At 44.1% G+C, this 19,128-nt stretch overlaps 1 protein-coding gene across 1 annotated transcript in view; it reads right to left on the bottom strand.

The window, feature by feature from the left end:
* Positions 1–19,128, bottom strand: part of RCOR1 (REST corepressor 1) — an 82,032-nt gene that overhangs the window by 18,072 nt on the left and 44,832 nt on the right. Inside the window, exons 4-5 of the mRNA XM_009101731.4 lie at positions 5,606–5,658; positions 1,432–1,593 (exon numbers count right to left, since the gene is read on the bottom strand). Of these exons, the coding sequence (XP_009099979.1) occupies positions 1,432–1,593; positions 5,606–5,658 (215 nt within the window). The remainder of the gene's footprint in view (positions 1–1,431; positions 1,594–5,605; positions 5,659–19,128) is intronic.

Below are 19,128 nucleotides of genomic sequence, written 5' to 3'. Positions count from 1 at the left end.
CTTGCCTTTCATTCTCTGGCTTTGGAGATTTCTCCCCTCAGTTCCAATCTGCAGGGGTGCTAATGGGGCAGCATCTATAAACTAACAACTAACATGCTCCTGAGCCATTGATTCCTGTCCCCTGCTAAACACAAAGTTTCATGCCATTTAATTCCTTTCATGAAGAATCACTTTCCTGGGAGTAACAGTAAAAAAATATCATTACCTAGAGAACAGTGCATGAGCTTGGCATCCCTCTATTGGAATGCACCTCACTCAGGGACAGAGAGCCATGCTTCTGCACATAAACTAAATTGAGAATTTCTTGCTTTGGCAGCTAACCAACCAACAGGACAGGCTTTATGTTCTCTTTTTTCCCCAAGACATTCCCCTGCCCTATCTTCCCTCCTATATAAGAACACAGGAATAAAGCAGCTTCACTCTTCAAGAGTTCCATCACCTGACCCAAGGGAATGGGAGACCCTAGGACTCCAAGAACATTTGGAAATGAATGTCAGGGAAGGACAAGGAAGATCAAGGAAGACATGATGAAAACAGGCCTCTTTCTGCCATCCTTTTGAAAAGGGACCTTCATCCTTGGAAGGCAAGTCACCTTTTGCTTTTCAGCAGGATCAGCAATACAGACCTGTGTCACATGTACTTCAAAGAGGCTGAACAGACTGCAACAGCCTAGGCTCACTTCAGAGGGTCACAGACAGTGGAACTGGGTCCTGCTGGAGCACTCAAGAGGCTACGTTACTGAAGGAGAGCAAAGAACCAAGTCTAGTTCCCACCCAGGTGACGAACCACTTGAAGACACTCTCAAGATAGAATTAATAAAAATTTTTACAACCCATCCTCTCCCTCTTTCAAAAGAAAACTGCACGCTCCCTAGCACTTCCCTTTCAGGCAGAAACCTATCCCTGAACTTTTCAATCATACATTTAAAACATACATTATCATTTCCAACCTAAAGCAAAGGACTGAAGCTTGCAAGGATGTGTAAACCTCCATCACAGCATCCACTGACAGTCTCAAATCACATTAAGCACAGACTTCATCATTCAATAAATTTAATTCCTAAAAATCAGACTGTAAGAAAGGAAATCAACTTTGCACAGAGATGATCTTTACTGCATATGTGTGGGCATGTGTACAGACCATGTCTGAACTCCAGCTGAGACAAACACTACCACAGCACATAGGGGACTGAAAACTGTAATTTCCAAAAAAAAAAAAAAAAATTAAAAAAAAAAAATCACAGTCATAGTTTATCCTGAACCAGTAAAACACTTCTACAGAGACTCTGGGAATAATATTGTTTCTTTCTATTCATGGTAGCATTCTCCCTGTAACATCCCCTTTGGCCTGTTCTCTCTCAAGAGCATTCAGCACAAACAGCACTGAAGACAACAGTCTGTTCTGCTTTCCCACTCCTGCGACACCACTTACCATCTGCTGGATCCTGTGAAAGGTTTTCCCATGGAAACTGAAGGCCTGTTCAAACAAGACCTTGTCTTCCACTGTCCACTCATCTGGGAATGGAGTAAAGTTTGGCAGATCTGCCAAAGACTTCTCAATGTTGTGCTTGTGCCAAAACAGCATCCCAAGAGCCTAGAAATAACACAGACACCAAGGTGACAATTGTAATCAAAAGAAACATCACTGGAAAATGGAAAGGGAGAGCTATGACATTTTTCTCAGGCAACACATTAGACATAATTTTAATTCTCAGCTAAATCAGATGCTTTTTTGAGTGCAAGAAACCTGGAATCTGCCCCCCAGCTAACCTGTGAAGACCAGCCCAAAGCTTATCAAAACCACATAGGTCATCATGTAATAAAAGATTAACAACAGAAAGGTGGGAGAAAAAACTTAAGAAATTACTTCAGCCTTACTGATCATGGTATGCACAGATAAGCTGAGCAAAGGCTTGGGAAGTCTACCCAAAAACAACTGGACAAAAGGCAACCTCTTTCCAATGCTGGACTCCATTTCCTGGCAATTAGAAGGATGGTTTCTTTGACTGGGGGTTTTTATAATTTTTTATGGGGTTCTGAAGAGGAACAGGAAAAGAGCAGAGAATTAAACAAGAACTGGAAGAAGAAAAGGCAGAGATCATGCATCACCTTGACTTGCTGCTATAAAGTCCCTGGCCCAAAGGAGGAATACATCTCACACATTCTGGGGGCTGCTCTTTTATTCCCTTAACAGAGACCTCATTTTGCTGTTGGAACTGAGAAGCAGAGACTGCAAAGTGCCTGTGCTGAGCTTCACCACCTGCAAACCCTTCCCCTTCTGCTGTCTCCAAGACACTCAGGCACAGCCCCCTCTCCCAAAGCTCCACAGCCCCTGTGAGTGGCTGCTGGCATACCTCTGGCAAGCCATCAGCCACTCCAAGTCATTTTGGGAAGGTCTGACTCTGCAGAGCTAAAAAACAGCCTTTCACAATTGCTGTGAAGTGAAAACAATCCCTAACATGCTGAGTAAAATGTAAGAGTAACCCTCTCATATGCAAACTCAGCTGAGGTTTCACAGCCATAGTTACCCTTATCTAGTAGTTTCACCCTGGCTGCCCAGCGTTACAAAATCCCTCCAAAATCGGGGTTTCCCCATTACTTTGCTATGCAAAAAAGTAGTTCCTTTATGGGATCTCACACCCCTGAGATTCTGCAGAAAGCATGCATATAAATGTTAGTGTTATCCAAGATCTTGCCCAGATCCCACTGACTCTCAGTGCTGCCTGGACACCTTCTCCTCCCTTCTGCCACCATGGAGAACAAGTAGTAATCTCAGTTGTAGCACAGTCACTCGAGATGTCACAGAAGCCATACAGCTGTTCTGGCAAGGATGTGTCAAAGAAACTATTTTTCAGTCATGAAGGACTGAGGTTCCTCTCCCCTGACAATCTCATTCAGCTTTAAATATGAGATCTACCCAATATCCCTATGAGGAAACAAGGGATAAACAAGGAGTGAGACATCTTGGGAGGGCAGGGTAGCATTCCCTCAGTCCACACTAACACTGAGGTGTTAGTGTGGACTGAGGAAAGAGCTGCTTATATAAAGCAAGAGGTAAACAAAAAGATTTTCCTTATAGGCTTGTTTAAGAGGAGATCAGTATTCATCTTCCACCTGGGCTGCCCTGGAAGAACTCTGCACTCATACACAGGTGAGCACAGGGCCTTCCCAGGCTCCTTTGTCCCAGGGTGTCTGACAAAGGCTGGCAGGAAAGGCCAGGTCACAGCCAAATTCACTGTGGTGCTTCTAGAGGTCTGTGACTACTGCAGCACAGCACAACAACCCACAGCTGAAGTGCCTGCCCTGAAAGAGCTCACTGGGCTGTGGGGAGCCTGCCCTTTGCCTGCCCTGGGGCTGGCAAGGCTGCAGGGACTCCCACCAGCACAGTCCTGAGCCTCCAGCATGATCCAACAGCAGCAGAGCCAACAACAGGGCACTGAGCCATGGGCAAGGGGAGCGAAAGGACAGGGACGGGAGCTGGGCTGGCACGGACCAGGCAGCTGGACAGGAACCCTGCTGGGCAGAACAGCACCAGCCAGCACACACCCCAGCACCCTGCCAGCAGCTCCCACCCCCTTCAGCAGACTAGCACATCTCAGCCTTTAAAGGGATGTTTTGGGCAGTAGGCACAGGTGGAAAAAAGGCAATCTCTGTATGATGACTGCTAGCCAAGCCACCTGGACAGAGGAGCAAAGTGACCGGCTGTCAGGGGAATGCACGAGTAGGAGAGGGCTGCCTTGGCCAGCAAAGCCCAGAGACAGTGGCCAATTGCTAAAGTGAGCTTTTACTGGCTTCCAGGGAGTCTGTATCAGTTTGTCCAGTTACTCAGCCAACAGGAACTCTGATGATACCTGCTGAAGACAGAGTTTCCCTGGGTGACACAAATAACCATCCTGATTTGAAAGCCTTGACACTTGTCCCTGTAATACAGAATGAATGTGTGCCTTCCAGAGCAACACAACCTAGATCCTCTCCAGTTATGTCCTGAAAATGCCTAGCACAGCTCTCTAGGAAATCCCAAAGGACATGGCAAACATGTTTAACTCCAGAGTATTATGCGAGAGTGCTACAGAAGGAATGAGAAAATTTTTAGGAGCAGGGACACTTTTACAGGCTGCTCAGTCACTTTACGCTCTGATGTGGCAAGTCATGCAACTTCTGTACACAGAGGGGGAGAGAAAAATGGAGAAAAAGACTCAAAGGAATGAGTGGGAGGTCTATATTTTCAACATTAAAATTAATGCAAATCTCTGTTAGCTAAATTTAAGTTTGAAAAACAAGAATTCAGTGGGGTTTTTTTTTAAATCACAAGCTTCATTTTCATCAGTCTTCTGAATCAGTCTTTTCTTTCCAAACAACACTTCTCCACTAAAATAATGAAAACCATTTTTACTATTCCAAGACCATCTCTCTTGGCAAATGTTATCCACAATAACCAATACTAGGGTATACCAATATGAGCTGAAGAGAGTTACCATCTTTATTTTCATTTTGAGTTCATTTAAAGTGAAACCTTTTGATGCCTTTACGTTCATTTGATTGATGTTTTCTGCACTTAGAAACTACAATTATCAAGCTTGATCATTCCTGGTTTTGCCAGAAATTTTACTGGCTATCTCAACTTCAGTGTTCTTGTTCAGCAATATGTCTTTTTGAGCATGAGTATCAACCACTGAAAGTCTGACTCAAGGATGACAGCAGAATCATTTACATGGAAGCCTTCTCCCATCCCAAGTATTTGTTTCTATGCTCATAGCCTTTGTCTGAACAATTTCATAAACTTTCAGGTTTTTGTACTTGCAGAGACAGTATGTGATTTGCCAATACACTAAGTTGTGAGATTCCCTGCCTTCCCTTTCCAAGCAAGTATGAGTGCATGAGGAAACTCCACAGAATTCAGACAAGTTTCCCAGGTACAGATCTACTCATCTCCTCAGCAAGTTTTGAAATCTTTGTCAGTTAACACAGGAAAGATTAGTACACAATCCTAGACCACAGGGAATAAAGGAGAGGTCTGTTCCTCAGACCAGTGCTTCCAGCCCCAGGTTACAGATAATGGCTAAGGTCAGTGGCCACTGGCAAAGTCATCCCCTGCTTACTGCACTGACAGCCAAGGTGCTCATCTGTGAAATGCAAAATGATTTGCAGCAGTTTTTAAGGTAAATAACCGTGGGTATCAGTTTGCCTCAGAAAAGCACATGATGGTTCAATAGCTCATTAATAACTGGCAAGACATCCATGAAGCAGAGACAGAGCAGTCAGCTGGAAACTGCAGCGCAATCAGGCAGCTGTCCAAAGATAAGCCAATCTTTGTAACATTGTTTAGGGGGTCTGAAAGTGAGGAAGCATAATACTCATGGCCAGACTCCATTAGAAATTATAATTGTTTTGTTTTTCTTCTTTTGACTCTTGATGTAAAACTAGGGGTAAGCTCTGTATCCACAGAGTACAGGATACTATTAGGAACAGTCAGTTTTGGGACAAGTAGTAGAGGAGAAAACACAGAAGGTACAGAAAGAAAGAAGCAGTTCTAGGCAGTCACTTGAAGTCATGTTTGAATACTTGCTGAAAAATCTTTTAAAGTAAAGTATTCAAAGGGTTGTTACCTGCTCCATATTGTATCCATGCTTCTCTTTAGCAATGGCAATATATTCATCCACTGAAAAACAAAGAGAAGGTGTAAGTGCATTTCATATAATGATCTCATCTCCCCTTCCCTTCCCTTCCCCAGTCTAATACCCAGATCTGCAGCTCTGACTTCAGCCCTCCACAGAGAACTCTCATGAAGAGTTCCTGTCTCCAACAATTCAGGAACTGAAGGAAATGTAAGAAAAATAAGCCACCAGACAAACTGTGTATTTTCCTTAAGCCTAAATGGTCCACGATATCCAATCCAGTTCCAGTACTTCTGAAACACAGCCTACAGTATTCCAGAACTGGTTCACCAAAACTGTAGACATGACTGTGGCAGCTGCTTTTTGGGGTCTGTGTTCATTTTGTGGTGGTTTTTTTTTTTTATTGGTTAGTTGGTTGGAGGTGATTTCTTTAATAGATCCAAAGTAGTTGTTTTCTTAAGGGAAAACATCCCCAACCACAATCCATACCTTCTAATACTGCCAGAATCCCAGTGTTGCATGACCACTGCAGATACCTTGGTAATTTTTTCAATTCTTAGGTCTCAGCAGCTTTTATCTTGAACCAAACTCCATGCTTTTGTATTATTATGCCCCATGAACTTTTAAACTTTAGAATGTGAACACATACTGGGAAGTTATATTTTGTATAGATGGGACTAAGCCAAATGTCTTCACCCAGAGTGACTGAGCCCACATTATGTCCAACAGCACCCATTTGAGAGGAATGGATCAAAGTTAATACCAGTGGTGGTCTTGTGAAGTCTGTGCCCTGTGTCTGATCATTACTAACCACACTGTAATAATAGTAAAACCCTTGAAAACAAATTAATCTAAAAGGTGAGAGTCCTGCTTCACCTTTTACTGGTTGCCTGTACAGTTCCCAACAACATGCTACTAGTACCCTCACCTAAAATTGATACACACAGCCAAAGTTTTCATCCTTATACAAAAATTAGACTTCACAACGAGTCACACAGCAATGAACTCAAAAATCATTCCCCCTTCTTTTTCGACAGATACCCAGGGAGAGATGAAAGCAAGTTACAGTGCTGAGCACCAGACTCATGGAGAGCATGCACAGCAATGAAATGGTTCTGTGCACTCTGCAGCTAAGAAAGCCACATTTCCCACATTCTGGACCTCAAATGTGCTTCTTGCCTATCTTCTACCTTTATGAACACGCTTATGGAATGGCATAGTATTCTTCAAAGCTTTTCCATCAAGCAGGGACAGTCCTCAATTATTCCTTCAGCTTTTAAACTAAGCTATAAGCTCAAAAGGTACTGGGAAAACAGAAAGGATAAATCAGAAAACACACAGCAGGAGAGCAGCAGCCTCTTATTTTCAACTTGTCATTAATGATAAGAATTTAGATCTAGGTACTTCAAGTAGACATCTTATCTTTAGACTAGCCAATATGATATGTGATAGAAATCACAGACCTTCATCTGAAAAAGAAAAGTACAAAAACTTTGTGTTAATTTTCACAGAAATGTATTGGAAAAGAGCGACTTGTTAAGTGTTCTGCAACAGTACATTAGAATATTAATACAGCCACATGTTGTGCCAGGAGAAGAGCATGCTATAAACACAGGCACAGTTCCACATTAGCAAGGACACTCCACAAGGTTCTTGTCCTTCCAGGCTCACACCTGCACACCATGGCAACTCCCAACAGGTTGACAAACCTGTTCATTGCTCCATGTTCTAGATCCACTAAGTAAAAGTTTTATTAGCCTGTTGGAAAAAGGTCTAGCCACAACCATTCATTTGCACTGCTACAACACAAACATATCTGTCTCTCTAAGTCAACAAATTATTTCTAAGAACCACGTTGAACTGAGATGAAAATCATCCATTCTTGAAAACAACCTTTTCTTGCACAAGGGAAGCATAATAAAAGAGCTGCAAAGGCAGTGGAGGTGCTTGGGACAACGATCAACTTCCTAGGCTGAATTTGCTGCATTGCCTAACAGAACATCTTGAGGGTTACCAATGTCTAGTACGAACCCTGAAAATCAGCTTCACCACAGGAAAAAAAAAAATCCAACTTGCAAAACCACATCACAAGCAGAGAACATGATCCAGAAGAGACATACAGGGTAAACAGGGACAAAGAAGGGAACTGCCTCATATACACACCATCCCTTCCCTCCACATGCCCAATGGGGCAGGGAACCTCAGTAGGATGGGGACAGAACAGCAACTTCAAAGCTTCCAGAGTTACAAAACCACATCAAGAACAAAGGCTGCCAGGAAACCCTACATGCAGCATTTCCCTGTAGTTCAGCTAAATGCTCTCTGCTTCCTTAAAAAACAGGTATTGCACATGCAGTGTTATATATTTTGTTTAAGGAGGACGTGAAGGAAGGAGGAGGGAAAGGAGCTGAATTCTCTCAAGTCCAAGGCTGAATTAAGCTCCTGAATGCTAAGCACTACTGCATTAACTACCCTGCAGCTCCTCATTTGACTTCAGCATCTTATCCTTTAATACATACAGAGAAGAGATGAGGTCGTTCTCCTTTCCAGCATATTATCTTTCTTATGCCTGATGTTAAGTAATGAAAACATACTTGCTTCCCAAAAAATCATTACAGCATTTTCTCTTCTAACTAAGCAAGAATATTAGTAAGGTCCTCACATATCAATAGGATTTCTCTTCAAACAAGGCAATACACTGTTGAGCCAAACAGTAGATTATGAGTGACCAGACAACATGAAAGTAAGCTTTCAGGAAAAGATGCTTTTACTGTCACGGTAGGTTCTGTAATGCCTCATTGTTACAGCAGAGGAAGAGAAAAGAAGAGTAAGAAAAAGGCAATAAGGCAGTAAACTGACCATGAGCACACAGCAGTAGTACTCCTAAACACTAAAAGAGCATTTGTGGGTGAAGGACAGACAAGGAGTACACCACCGTGCTCTCCTCTTGGCTTGTTTCCTGCCTGCTTACTGCCAGTCTAGCCCCTCCTGCTTGTCATTTCTTGGCTAATTGTGAGCTCACTCGCTCTGATGCTGGCACCCGAGAGGAATGACAGTCCCTTGAGCAATCCTTCCGATTGCTCTTTCTTTACCTCCCCCCTCCATATGAAGTAAGCAAAGAAGAGCATGGCACCAGCTGAGTCACAGGATCCCTTTAGTCTCCCATACCAGTAGAGCCTGGAATTGCCACAAGCTCAATGCTTTACATGCCACACCAGATAAAGAAGTGTCCTCTTCCATCCCTGCCTTCCCTCTGCACCTCTACCAAGCACACGGCAGCGGGACGTGGAATTCTGCTCACCACGTTTCAGGGGCATTCAGTCACGCTCGGTGTGTAACCCAGCAATCTGCTTAGACATCACAGTTCAGAGCCAAAGGAGCCTGGGGCAGAGCCCTGCTTACACCAGAAGAGACAGCTTGCCAGCACAGCTCTGAGCTGCTTTCCAGAAGAGAACAAGCAAGAGCAGCACAGCAATCCCACCCCATTTCCCCCAGCATAAAATACACCACCAAGCACTCTTCCTACCAGCATAACTTTTTCCTGAACAGGGTAGATAAGAGGATCCTCACCTCCCATCCAATTCATTTCCCTATGCCAGAAAGATATTTCAACACAGACCAGGCCAAAAATACAATGAAAGTTGAATAGAGACAGTTGTGTGACAGGAGATGCATTGCTCCTGTGAAGGCTCTTGTTGCTACTAGAAACCAGATGGGGGGAGGGACAGAGAAGAGAACCATAAAATGTATTTCTTCACCTACTTGGCTACATTTCTTCTCTTACGTGCATTTTAGCTGTGTTGGGGTGAGCAGGATCCCTGTGTCCGCCCCATACCCAAAATGGTGTGAGCACTGGCCCAAAGAGCCCCTTCCTACAGCCAGTCATGCTCAGGAAAGCAGGAGTAGCACAAAAGGCAGGGATGCAAAGGGAACAGAGCCTCACATACACACAGTCACCAGCAAAGAGGGCACAGAGTGCTCAGATGCTGAAAGGCATCTCCCAAATAAGAGATGACTGAAGGACCCTGGGTGTAGCACTAAGATAGCCAAAGAGGTAAGGGAAATGGAAGGGAGTGCCAAAGGAAGCACAGAAAGACGTTTCCTGCCCTCTAGAGAGGGGAGTTTGACCAAAATGGTGCCCTTAACCCCCTGAATTGTTTTTTTGTTCCCAGCCAGCTTTCTCCTAAAGATTTGCCTTTTGCTAACTCACCTCCCTGCAAAAATTCCTCACTAGAGGCAAAAGAAAGAGGAAACTCTTGGCTGACACAGGGAAGGAGGAAAAAGAGCAAACAACTGCATTGCTGATTTTCAGTCCTACATCCTTGAACAGTGAATTTAGATGTAAAACATGAGCATTTATTTCAGGAGGGCGAGAGAACTGTGAAAAGAGAAATGCCTGAAAAGAATGACTCCCCTCCTCACCATTTGATCACATTTCAATCTCTGAGTGGGTCCTTTGGAGAATTTCTCCTCCCCACCCAAACTGCTTGTCAATGACCCCACAAGAATCACATTGCATTCAGCAGACTCAGTGACCCCAAGGCAGGTTTGCAGTATGAGCGAGTGTGCTAAAGCCTATAGAAAGCAATAGGAATGCAGAGGTAGAGCTGTTGCTGCAACCTCAGTTCACCCCTATTACTAGGGTACTGCAGGAGCCCTGAACACTTTGCATATTACGTGATGCAATACCCTGGCAGAACAGGGTGAAATGAGGACAAAAGCAGCATCCTTTGCAGCCTCAGTAATGTGCTTCAAAGGGTTTGATCAATGAAGGAATTCTGGATGTTGCTATACATCTTTCCCTCCCCTCCATCACCCCTGAGAATAGGAAAAAAAAATGAAAGAAAAGAAAAAAAGAGAGACTCAAGACCCAAAATAAATCTATACTATATAAAGAAAACAAGGACGTGTAGACACGTGAAACTTTTCCAAATTCCAAAACACAATTATGACGGTACGCAAACAACAGAGCAGTTTTCGCCTCGCCTGTAAGATCGAGCAGCTGCATTGCCGTGCCGCTGCCCGGGCGGCACCGGTGGAACACTCCTGCCACCTCGTGGTCCCGGCTCGGGACAGAAAGCTGCCAAAAGCACACCAGCCTGCTCAATTCTCTCCCCAAAGTTAGCTGCAACTGGAAGCAGGGGGGGAAGCAGGCAAAGATCCTGAACAAAATCACTTGAATGAACCTAAACCCCACCTGATCTTAGAGGTCGTTCTAACCTTAATTATTCTATGCTTCTATTCAAAAGGTTCTTATGCCTTGGAAAAGCTATTTCCTTTTCTTGGTAAGATGTGATGTAACAGGCAGGAGAAGAGAGGGAGACAGAGGTGTTTTGTGTGCTGTGCTGACCCACCTGGGCAGGCACACAGACTCCTTTAACACCATTTCTAGGAACAGGGAGTGCTAGTTACACAGACACAAAGGCTACTTAAAAACATCTTCACGCAACTGAAGGCACAAGAGGATTTGGGCTTCAACTCCACTGCATCAGCAGCAGGTGAGGATAAAGTCTGGATGCAACTGCAAGGCAAAGGAAAACTAACCCCTTACCTGGAGTAGGTTACTTGAATAAAAAATATGCTGCAACAGGGCCTGGTAACTTGAGTCATGGGACTCCACAGTAACTATCAACCTCCCACCCATTCACCCCCTGTTGCTCAGATTTTACTTCTACATAATCTCTTGTCCACATACCAAGGGCCATAGGGTGCCAGTGCATTAGAAGTCTCCTATGGCAGCAGGACCAGACTAAGCACTCCTCTCCTCCATCCACCTCTTTCCACTTGTGAGCACAGGCACCTGCCTGGAATCCCAGGGACCCACACCGGCAAACTGTGCCACCCAAAAGCTCTTTCCCAATACATCAATTTCCTCACCCAAGCATGCAGTTAAAGGCATACAAGCACTGAGTGTTGGCTGGCAGTATGGAGATGCTCTGACCTCCTAGAAGGGGCAGTCCTGGACTGTCCTGTCACCAGCCCTACCCACACAGGCGGCCCCTTTGTCCTGTACCAGCTCTGCAGCCACTCAAGGCACCACCAAAGCTGAAAGCTACTCAGAAACTTTATAGGGCTGTGTACCACATAAAAATCCCTTTTTTTGGGAGGTTGCACAAGCCTGAGAAGAGATGAGCCCTCCTAGTTTCAGCAAGGAATGAGACTGGCTCAAGCCAAAAGTGCGACTCACTCCTTGCCCCAGCACAGCACAGTGTCAGGGATGAGCAGGCAGGTAGGAACAGGTCTACATAAACTTGCACTGGTGAGGAAAAAGCTGTTTACAGAACCACACCTGGAGCACAGAAACTGCAGGCTGAGAGTGACTAAATCAAGGAATCAAATAGAGTGCCCCACTGCTGAGAGATTTATCCCTTTAAAAACCCTAATACCTACTGAGAGTTTCCTTTGTCACACAAAGGCAATCAGTCCCCAAGCATCGTACACTAATAAACTAAAAAGAAACACTGTATTTCCTACTTCTTTTTTTATTATTTTTAATACTATTGTTTTGCATGGCCTGCACCTAAGGACAAGTTCAAAGCTGAAACCTCAGTGATGGTTAAAGACGCCACTCATCTGCCCTTAGATTTTGCTACACCAGCTAGAAAGCTGTACTACAGACACTATGTACTGACTAATTAGCATTATTTTTGTGGCGTGCCAAAACTATTTAAACTCTTTACCAAGGAGGGCCTTTTGTTAGTACACATGGAACTTTTAAAGCCTTTACCAATGGATGTTCCTTCCTGAAGTTGCACCCTCTGCTGACACCATCACACCATGAAGTCTCAACAGACTGCATGTACACAGGGCAGTGTGTTAATGAGGACTGCCAGAAGGAAAGCCAGATGGGTGATGCTTTCTGCTGCTGCTGCTCTCCTTCAGATAGGCCATGTGGATGCCCATGGTAAGGACATCCACAGAGGATCCTTTGGGAAAAAAGACTGCTTCTTACACATCCATCACATTCAACCTACAGTCAGAAATTTGCTTTGCCATGGCAAATGAGTTAGCTTTAGCATAGTTTGCCATAGCAAACTGAACACCACTTTACTGGAGGGATGGCACAGGTTTAAATACCTACAGAGCCCTGGGTACCATGAACCCAGATGTTGCCAGATGTGCTACAGAAAAGGATGAGAGAGATCTGACAGGGCAGTAACAAAGAGGAAATATTGTATATGGGACCAAGCACAGAACAGGAAGAGACAAATGAGATAACCATGGGACCTAAACTGTGACCATATGAAATCCAAGCATGGCTATCATTTAGCACTGCAAGCCTGATTCTAAATCACAGACACTGGACTGTATGAAATGTAATTATCAGAGCAATTGATATTGGGTTTAAAGCCCATGTGAGAACAGAAACCCAGCACACATTAGCTTCTGGCAGGGAGAAAACATTCATTCCCATGTAGGACCTTCCAAGACAAAGACAAGATACAAACAGTATAAATGCATACAGAAAACACCAAAACAACAGAGTGAGTTTATGGCAGAACAGCTCTTTGCATTATTCAGTACAGTGTTATTATTCTCAATTCAGTCCGAGAAGCCCAAAAGCCAGATTTATTCTGCTGTCAAACTTTGGCTTAAGTTCACTCTACGGGGAGGTCACAGCCTAGGATTATACACTTCAACTACAGGCAGCAACACACCCAAGCAACTCAAGTAGCAACTTGAGCATTATCAATACATTTGTGGCAAGAGGTAGATTATTAAAAAATATAATAATCATATTGTTCAGTGCCAGGGATTCTAACTTGGGTTAGAAGAAACTCCTTTGCAAAGATTTTTGTACAGAAATTATCATGCTCGACTCCTTGAGACTGATCCAGTGAATGCTTTCCAAAAGCCATATTTGCTAATTTGAAAAAAAAAACAAACAAAAAACCCCAACAAACACCACCAACACACCAATCTGACACACATTAATGACAGAATCAGTATGGGAAGCCACAGTGTCAGGTTACCAGCAACCCAGTACAAGGTTTCAGTACCCTGCCTAGGAACATTCTCAGCCCTTCATCCATGCCATGCTTTATACATTGAAACTCTTGGTCTGCAAAACAGTCAGCAGGAATACTATAAAGCTTCATTGAGTAACCTGCTGCCAACCAGCTTCAGAAGCCACCAAGGAATATCCAGACTAAAAACACTCTAAAGAGGGTGAAACCTTCCACAAGGTCCATTTTCCAACCTCAAAGAGATTTTGAAAGCTCCTAAAAACCAACTATTATATTCTCTGCTGTCGCAGGAGTGCAGACTAATGAAAGCCCTGTATCAGAGCCAGGCTTCCTAAACAGCATGTGTAACTCCACTTCCCCACAACACAGGGTCTTTGTGCAGCATGAAGGAACATGCACAAGGGGCATGCAAGAGCAGAATAGCCATCAGGTTAAATTACAGCTCATTATTATTGTTACTGATAATAAGGCCTGTGACAAGAAAGGAGAAGCCATGCTGACTCCCTTTATACTGGACACAAAAGCAAAAGAAATGATCAATTTGTCCCATGGCTACCTCCTTGAGGGATGCCACTTGGGCAGAAAGGAAGCATCAGGCAAGCCAGCAGTCAGCAAGAGGAAGGAGACAAGTCTGAGTCACTCAGTTGCTGCCCTCAGCAGATGTGGATCACCCCACCACAGACAGGTCAGCCTTTGGGAGACACTAACATTCAGTGCATTCATTCTTGCACTTATCTGCTTCCTATAGGCTTAGAAGCAGAAGAGGTGCAAAGCTGTGTCTGACCTCCCTAAGCAGTCCATGCAGAAAGACAGCAAGGTTCCACAGCCAGATCTTGAATGACATCATCCTTACAGTAGCCTCTAAACCAAATCAGCCGTGTTATGTTGACAGATATTAAGGGATTAAAATACTGCCAAATTAAGTTGATTTAGAAAAAAAATCAAGTTACAGATTCATACAGCACATGCTGAAACTTGGATTACATGAAGGCTCTCAGCCCTCAAGGCTGACCCTAAGACACTCTGTGGAAAAGCCTATGATGAATCAATGTTACTAAATAGACCCTGAAATATCAGTGGTGGGTTACCATGATTTTAGTCAGGAGTTAGAAACCCAGTCCTTACTGAGAAGTTATTATGTATTTATATTACCACTAATGCTTGCAGTGCTAGAAAATTCACTACAACCCTACCACAATTTGAACCTGCACAAGAAGCACATGAACAGGGAAGTAACTTAAGGTAGAGTGCAAAAGTAAGAGTACAGGAAAATTAAGTAGTAGGAGTAGTTCCTAATTAGAGCAAATGATGCCACAGCAAACACATAATGATGAGGGAAGCTCTGGCACATGTCCTGGAGAAAGCCAAGCTGCTTTGCCTCCTGCGCTAGCAGGTCTGTAAAGGTCACACTTGGCAACACATGAACTCATCATAGCAAGCTGTTAGGGCTATGACCTCCTCAAGCATTCCTCCATGAAGACATCTCCCACAAGAGCTCCTCCCTGCTTGTGCACAGCTTCCATCACATACCTATAAACATCTACTTGCTGACTAATTTTGTTCTAAGGAAAAAATTAAAAAAAAAAAAACATAGAAAGTTACCCTCAGTTTTCTGACCCTTCCTATTTTTTGCTCACAGCTACCATAAGAGACCAGAAAAAACAACCCAGTCCTCTGCAACACCCCAAGCCTGCTATTCCCAGCAGGACTGGAGGACACTCAGCCCGTCCCAGGGCAGGGCCAAGCAGCGTGAAGCAGCTGCAGCTCCTCGTTCTCGTCATACTGGTCCTACAACTCACACAGCGCCCATCAGGCTGGCTAAGGCTGCTCCCAAACGAATTTCAGATCAAGGCTCACTGCCAGGTAACTCTTAACACAGCCATCATCACTCCATTACATCCACGTCATCCTGCCTCTAAACTTCTCTTAGGAAAAAGCTTCCTCCGAGTGCCAGCACCGGCTCAATCCCACAGCAGCGGCAGCCGGCATTTCAAAGTGGGTCAGCTTGACACGTTCAGAGAAGGCCTGGATCACACTGCAGGGAAAAGGAGGCACTAACAGGTGGCAGGAGAGAACAAGGCACATGAAGAAACTGGTGACTACCTCCCCCCTCCCAGCACAGCAGCAACAATTCCTCCAGGAAAACACAGCTACCTTAGATAAGACATCCTTTTCCTGGATATTCTCCAACACATTCTCTTCTTCAGGCTTTTTTTTTTCAACAAAACAAACCACAACAACACAATCCACTGTACCTTTGTTACAGTCCATCCAAATATGCACCCTAATTCTCTCAAACCAAACTGCATTCCTGACTCCACTACTTAAAAATTCATCTTAATTTAAATATGCATTCAGGATGCAGATACATCAACCTGCAGCAATAATGATGAAAGAACTGCTCTGAGATTTCCACACAGAGCTGCAACAGCAACTAGCACAGCAGATGACAAACAAAGGGGAAACTGCAGCTAAGTTTGAGGCAACTCAGCCGTTTCAGGGATACACCCACAGCCTTTGAATGCTGGTTATCATCTTTTTGCTATTCATAATATGCTACTATAAGCATCAAAAGTTGCCTTAGTTAAAACTAAAAATTGCATCCCTCACCTTTGTCTTTTGAGCATTTTCTGAAGTGCAGTGACTGCAGCTGCTGGGAAAAGTGGCCATGACATTTATATTATTTCTATTCTATTTCTACTTTGTATTATTCATTTATATTATTTCTACAGCTAAATTCAAGCAGAACCTTAAATTAAACACTAATTCTTTCATTTCTGAATTCATGGAAATGCATTCTTCAGCTACTGTATTTACATCCAAGCTTCACAGCTGCCAGGTTTGCTGCATAATATGAAATTTGGATTAGGGATAAACATAAACCCAATTCTGCTTCTACATTAATCCTTTTTGCTGCCGCTGGGACAGACAACAAACTGATATTTCTAGGTAAGGAGCATACACAAACAGCACAAACCTAAGTTCAGACTTTTTTGCCATTGTACTTGAGCAATAAAAGGTCAGCATGTACCTTCAGGAGACAATCACAGCTCCTGAAGTCCACCCCTTAGAGACCTAGCAGCTCTTTTTTCAGTACTCATACTTTTACTACTACCAAAAAAACAAGGAAACCAACACCTCAACAAGTAAAAGCTTGGACACAAACAAGCAGAAAAATCCCAAAACAGAAGCACAATACATATACATCTTCCTCCACAACCTCCCACAGCAATCAGCCAACTGCAAAAAAAAACCCCAAGTATAGCCTCAGCTGAGAGTTCAACAGGACTTTTTTTCCCTCTGGTAGCAAAGCCTAACCAGCTCCTACTCTCCCATCCCCGACCAAGGTAGCTGCACTTTTACTGAGCATCAGCACAACCTTCCGTGGAGTCACAAACCAGGTCACGGTAGAGGATGAAGGGGAGAGTGGATTCAAAATAAAACAGTTTCAACTGTTTCAAGGACCCTGACTAGGGCATGATGGAGAGGAGGGACTTAAGAACAGCTTTTCTGATACATGCAAGATTCTGCCTCACTGCTGCTGCCTGAGGAAGGGTGCCTGTGTGCTGGGGAGGATGTGGCTCTCAAACATCCCTGAAGGAATATTCCCTTCCGTTTTAAATGCATCCTGTAAATAGGGGCTTTATTTTCTTAAAGGGAGATTTTAAGATCAGCACTTTCCCCAGTCTACACTCTCCCATTTGTGGTTTTCTGCTCATATTTATTTATTGCACTCTACACCCCATGGAAAAAGAGAGCTAATGATGATAGTGACAGAGTCACATGTTCACAGAATTCACAGGACCAAATAAGTAAGCCAAGGGGTAAAGGCTATGTCCAAACATAAGCTCTTCTTAAAACAGCTATGGGTCAGATACACACTGAAAACAGAGACCAGCTACACAAATCATGACCAGACACATGCAGTAAACCTTAGACGACATTTTCATGTTCTTTATTCTGATAGTAATTTTAAATTAGAGAATAGACAAAATAGATTCCAAAGCTTGCTCAACATTCTCTTTGGAAGAAAAACTAGAGTAATCTAGAATCCATTTTATGCAAAGATTAACCCTTGAACTAAAGCAAGAGACAGACCCTGGCCACTTAAACCTACAACCTGCCCTCAGACATTCTGGCATTCACCACCACAACAGAGAAGAGCCACCAAAACTCACTTGCACCCTAAGAAGGCTGCTGACACACTAAGGACCAGGGCACACTTTAAAATCTAGCTGGGACATGGGCTTTTCAAATCCTGAATGCCAACTCATAACTACTTAGGGTGGAGCACCACACACTCCCAAACAGTTACCCAGCCCGTGGCACAGTTAACTAAACCTTGCCCATCCAAACACCACAGGGTTAATATCTTTAGTAACCATAGCAACCAGCACTTCTTCCTCCATCAGAGCCCCAGCTGGCACATTTCTGCCTTCCCAGCATCAGGTTTTGTAGCACATTTAGGGACTGCTCCCTTTCCCCCCAGCCACAGGGTGTGGCCAGGCACATTAGGAGGATGTTGGAGCATTCAGCTGTTTCACCTAATTCTGGCATTTCTCTGTCCCCATGTCTCCTGGGTCTTTCTATTTCCCCTCCACAGAGGGAAGGAGGATGTCTGAATTCCCCCCATGTGTACCAAGGCAGGCATAATGTAAAGCAGGGAGGCAGCTGCAGCCTCAAAACAGGAGAAATCACAGGATAACACAGGAAGGGACTGGTGAATGCTGAAGTTGGCAATGCCAATCAGCCATCAGGTCAAATGGAAGACCAGAAGATCCAGCTGCCATCCATGATCCAGTGTCCCACAGGTATTAGGAACAGTGTTTGCCTGCTCACTGACACCCCATAAACTGTAAATCCACTAGAGATATCCACCAAGATATCAGTGAGAAAACAAAACTCCCATCTAGCAGCACAAATATTCTGTCAAGAAGAGAGACAAAAAAATAGTTTCAAAGCAGAGCTTATCACTAGCAAAACAATACATCTTCTCTTCTTGTAGTGCACCTCTGAACTGCAGATGCATAAAAGCAATAACCACATCCTACCCTCTCGCCTGGCATCCACGCCTCACTCCTGGGCAGCTGCTGCATGCCAACACCTGCTCATTTCTACACCAACCCAAAGTAATTTTCTTGGTTCCACTCACTGGTGTGCTTGGCACAGAGAGAGACACTGCTGTTTTATTAATAGCTTCATGCTGGCCCAACTCGATCCTGTGCAGGGTTTCCACAGCATCGTTACAATGCATTTTTCAGTATCTCCCCTCCTCCTTCACCACGTGCCACTCCAAGAGAGCAGATGCCTGTCTTCCACCTATCTGTTCCTGCTCCTCAATGTCACCTTGCTCAAGGCATCATTCTTCCTCCTGTGTCTTTCCCCTCCCTCTGTGACAGAGTCCCAGCACAGCCAGAACAGCTGCCCTCCATGGCACGACATCCACAGAGCCTCTCAGGAGTCTCACTTCGAGAGCAAGCTCGTTGTGAGAGGTGTAACAAAGCCACAGCACAGGGCATTTGGAGCAGAACTAGAAGGGGAGCAGTT

Source organism: Serinus canaria, chromosome 5 (genome assembly GCF_022539315.1).
Source record: "Serinus canaria isolate serCan28SL12 chromosome 5, serCan2020, whole genome shotgun sequence".
NCBI lineage: Eukaryota > Metazoa > Chordata > Aves > Passeriformes > Fringillidae > Serinus > Serinus canaria.
Note: the sequence above shows the minus strand (reverse complement) of the source record. Positions and strands in the feature narration are given on the sequence as shown.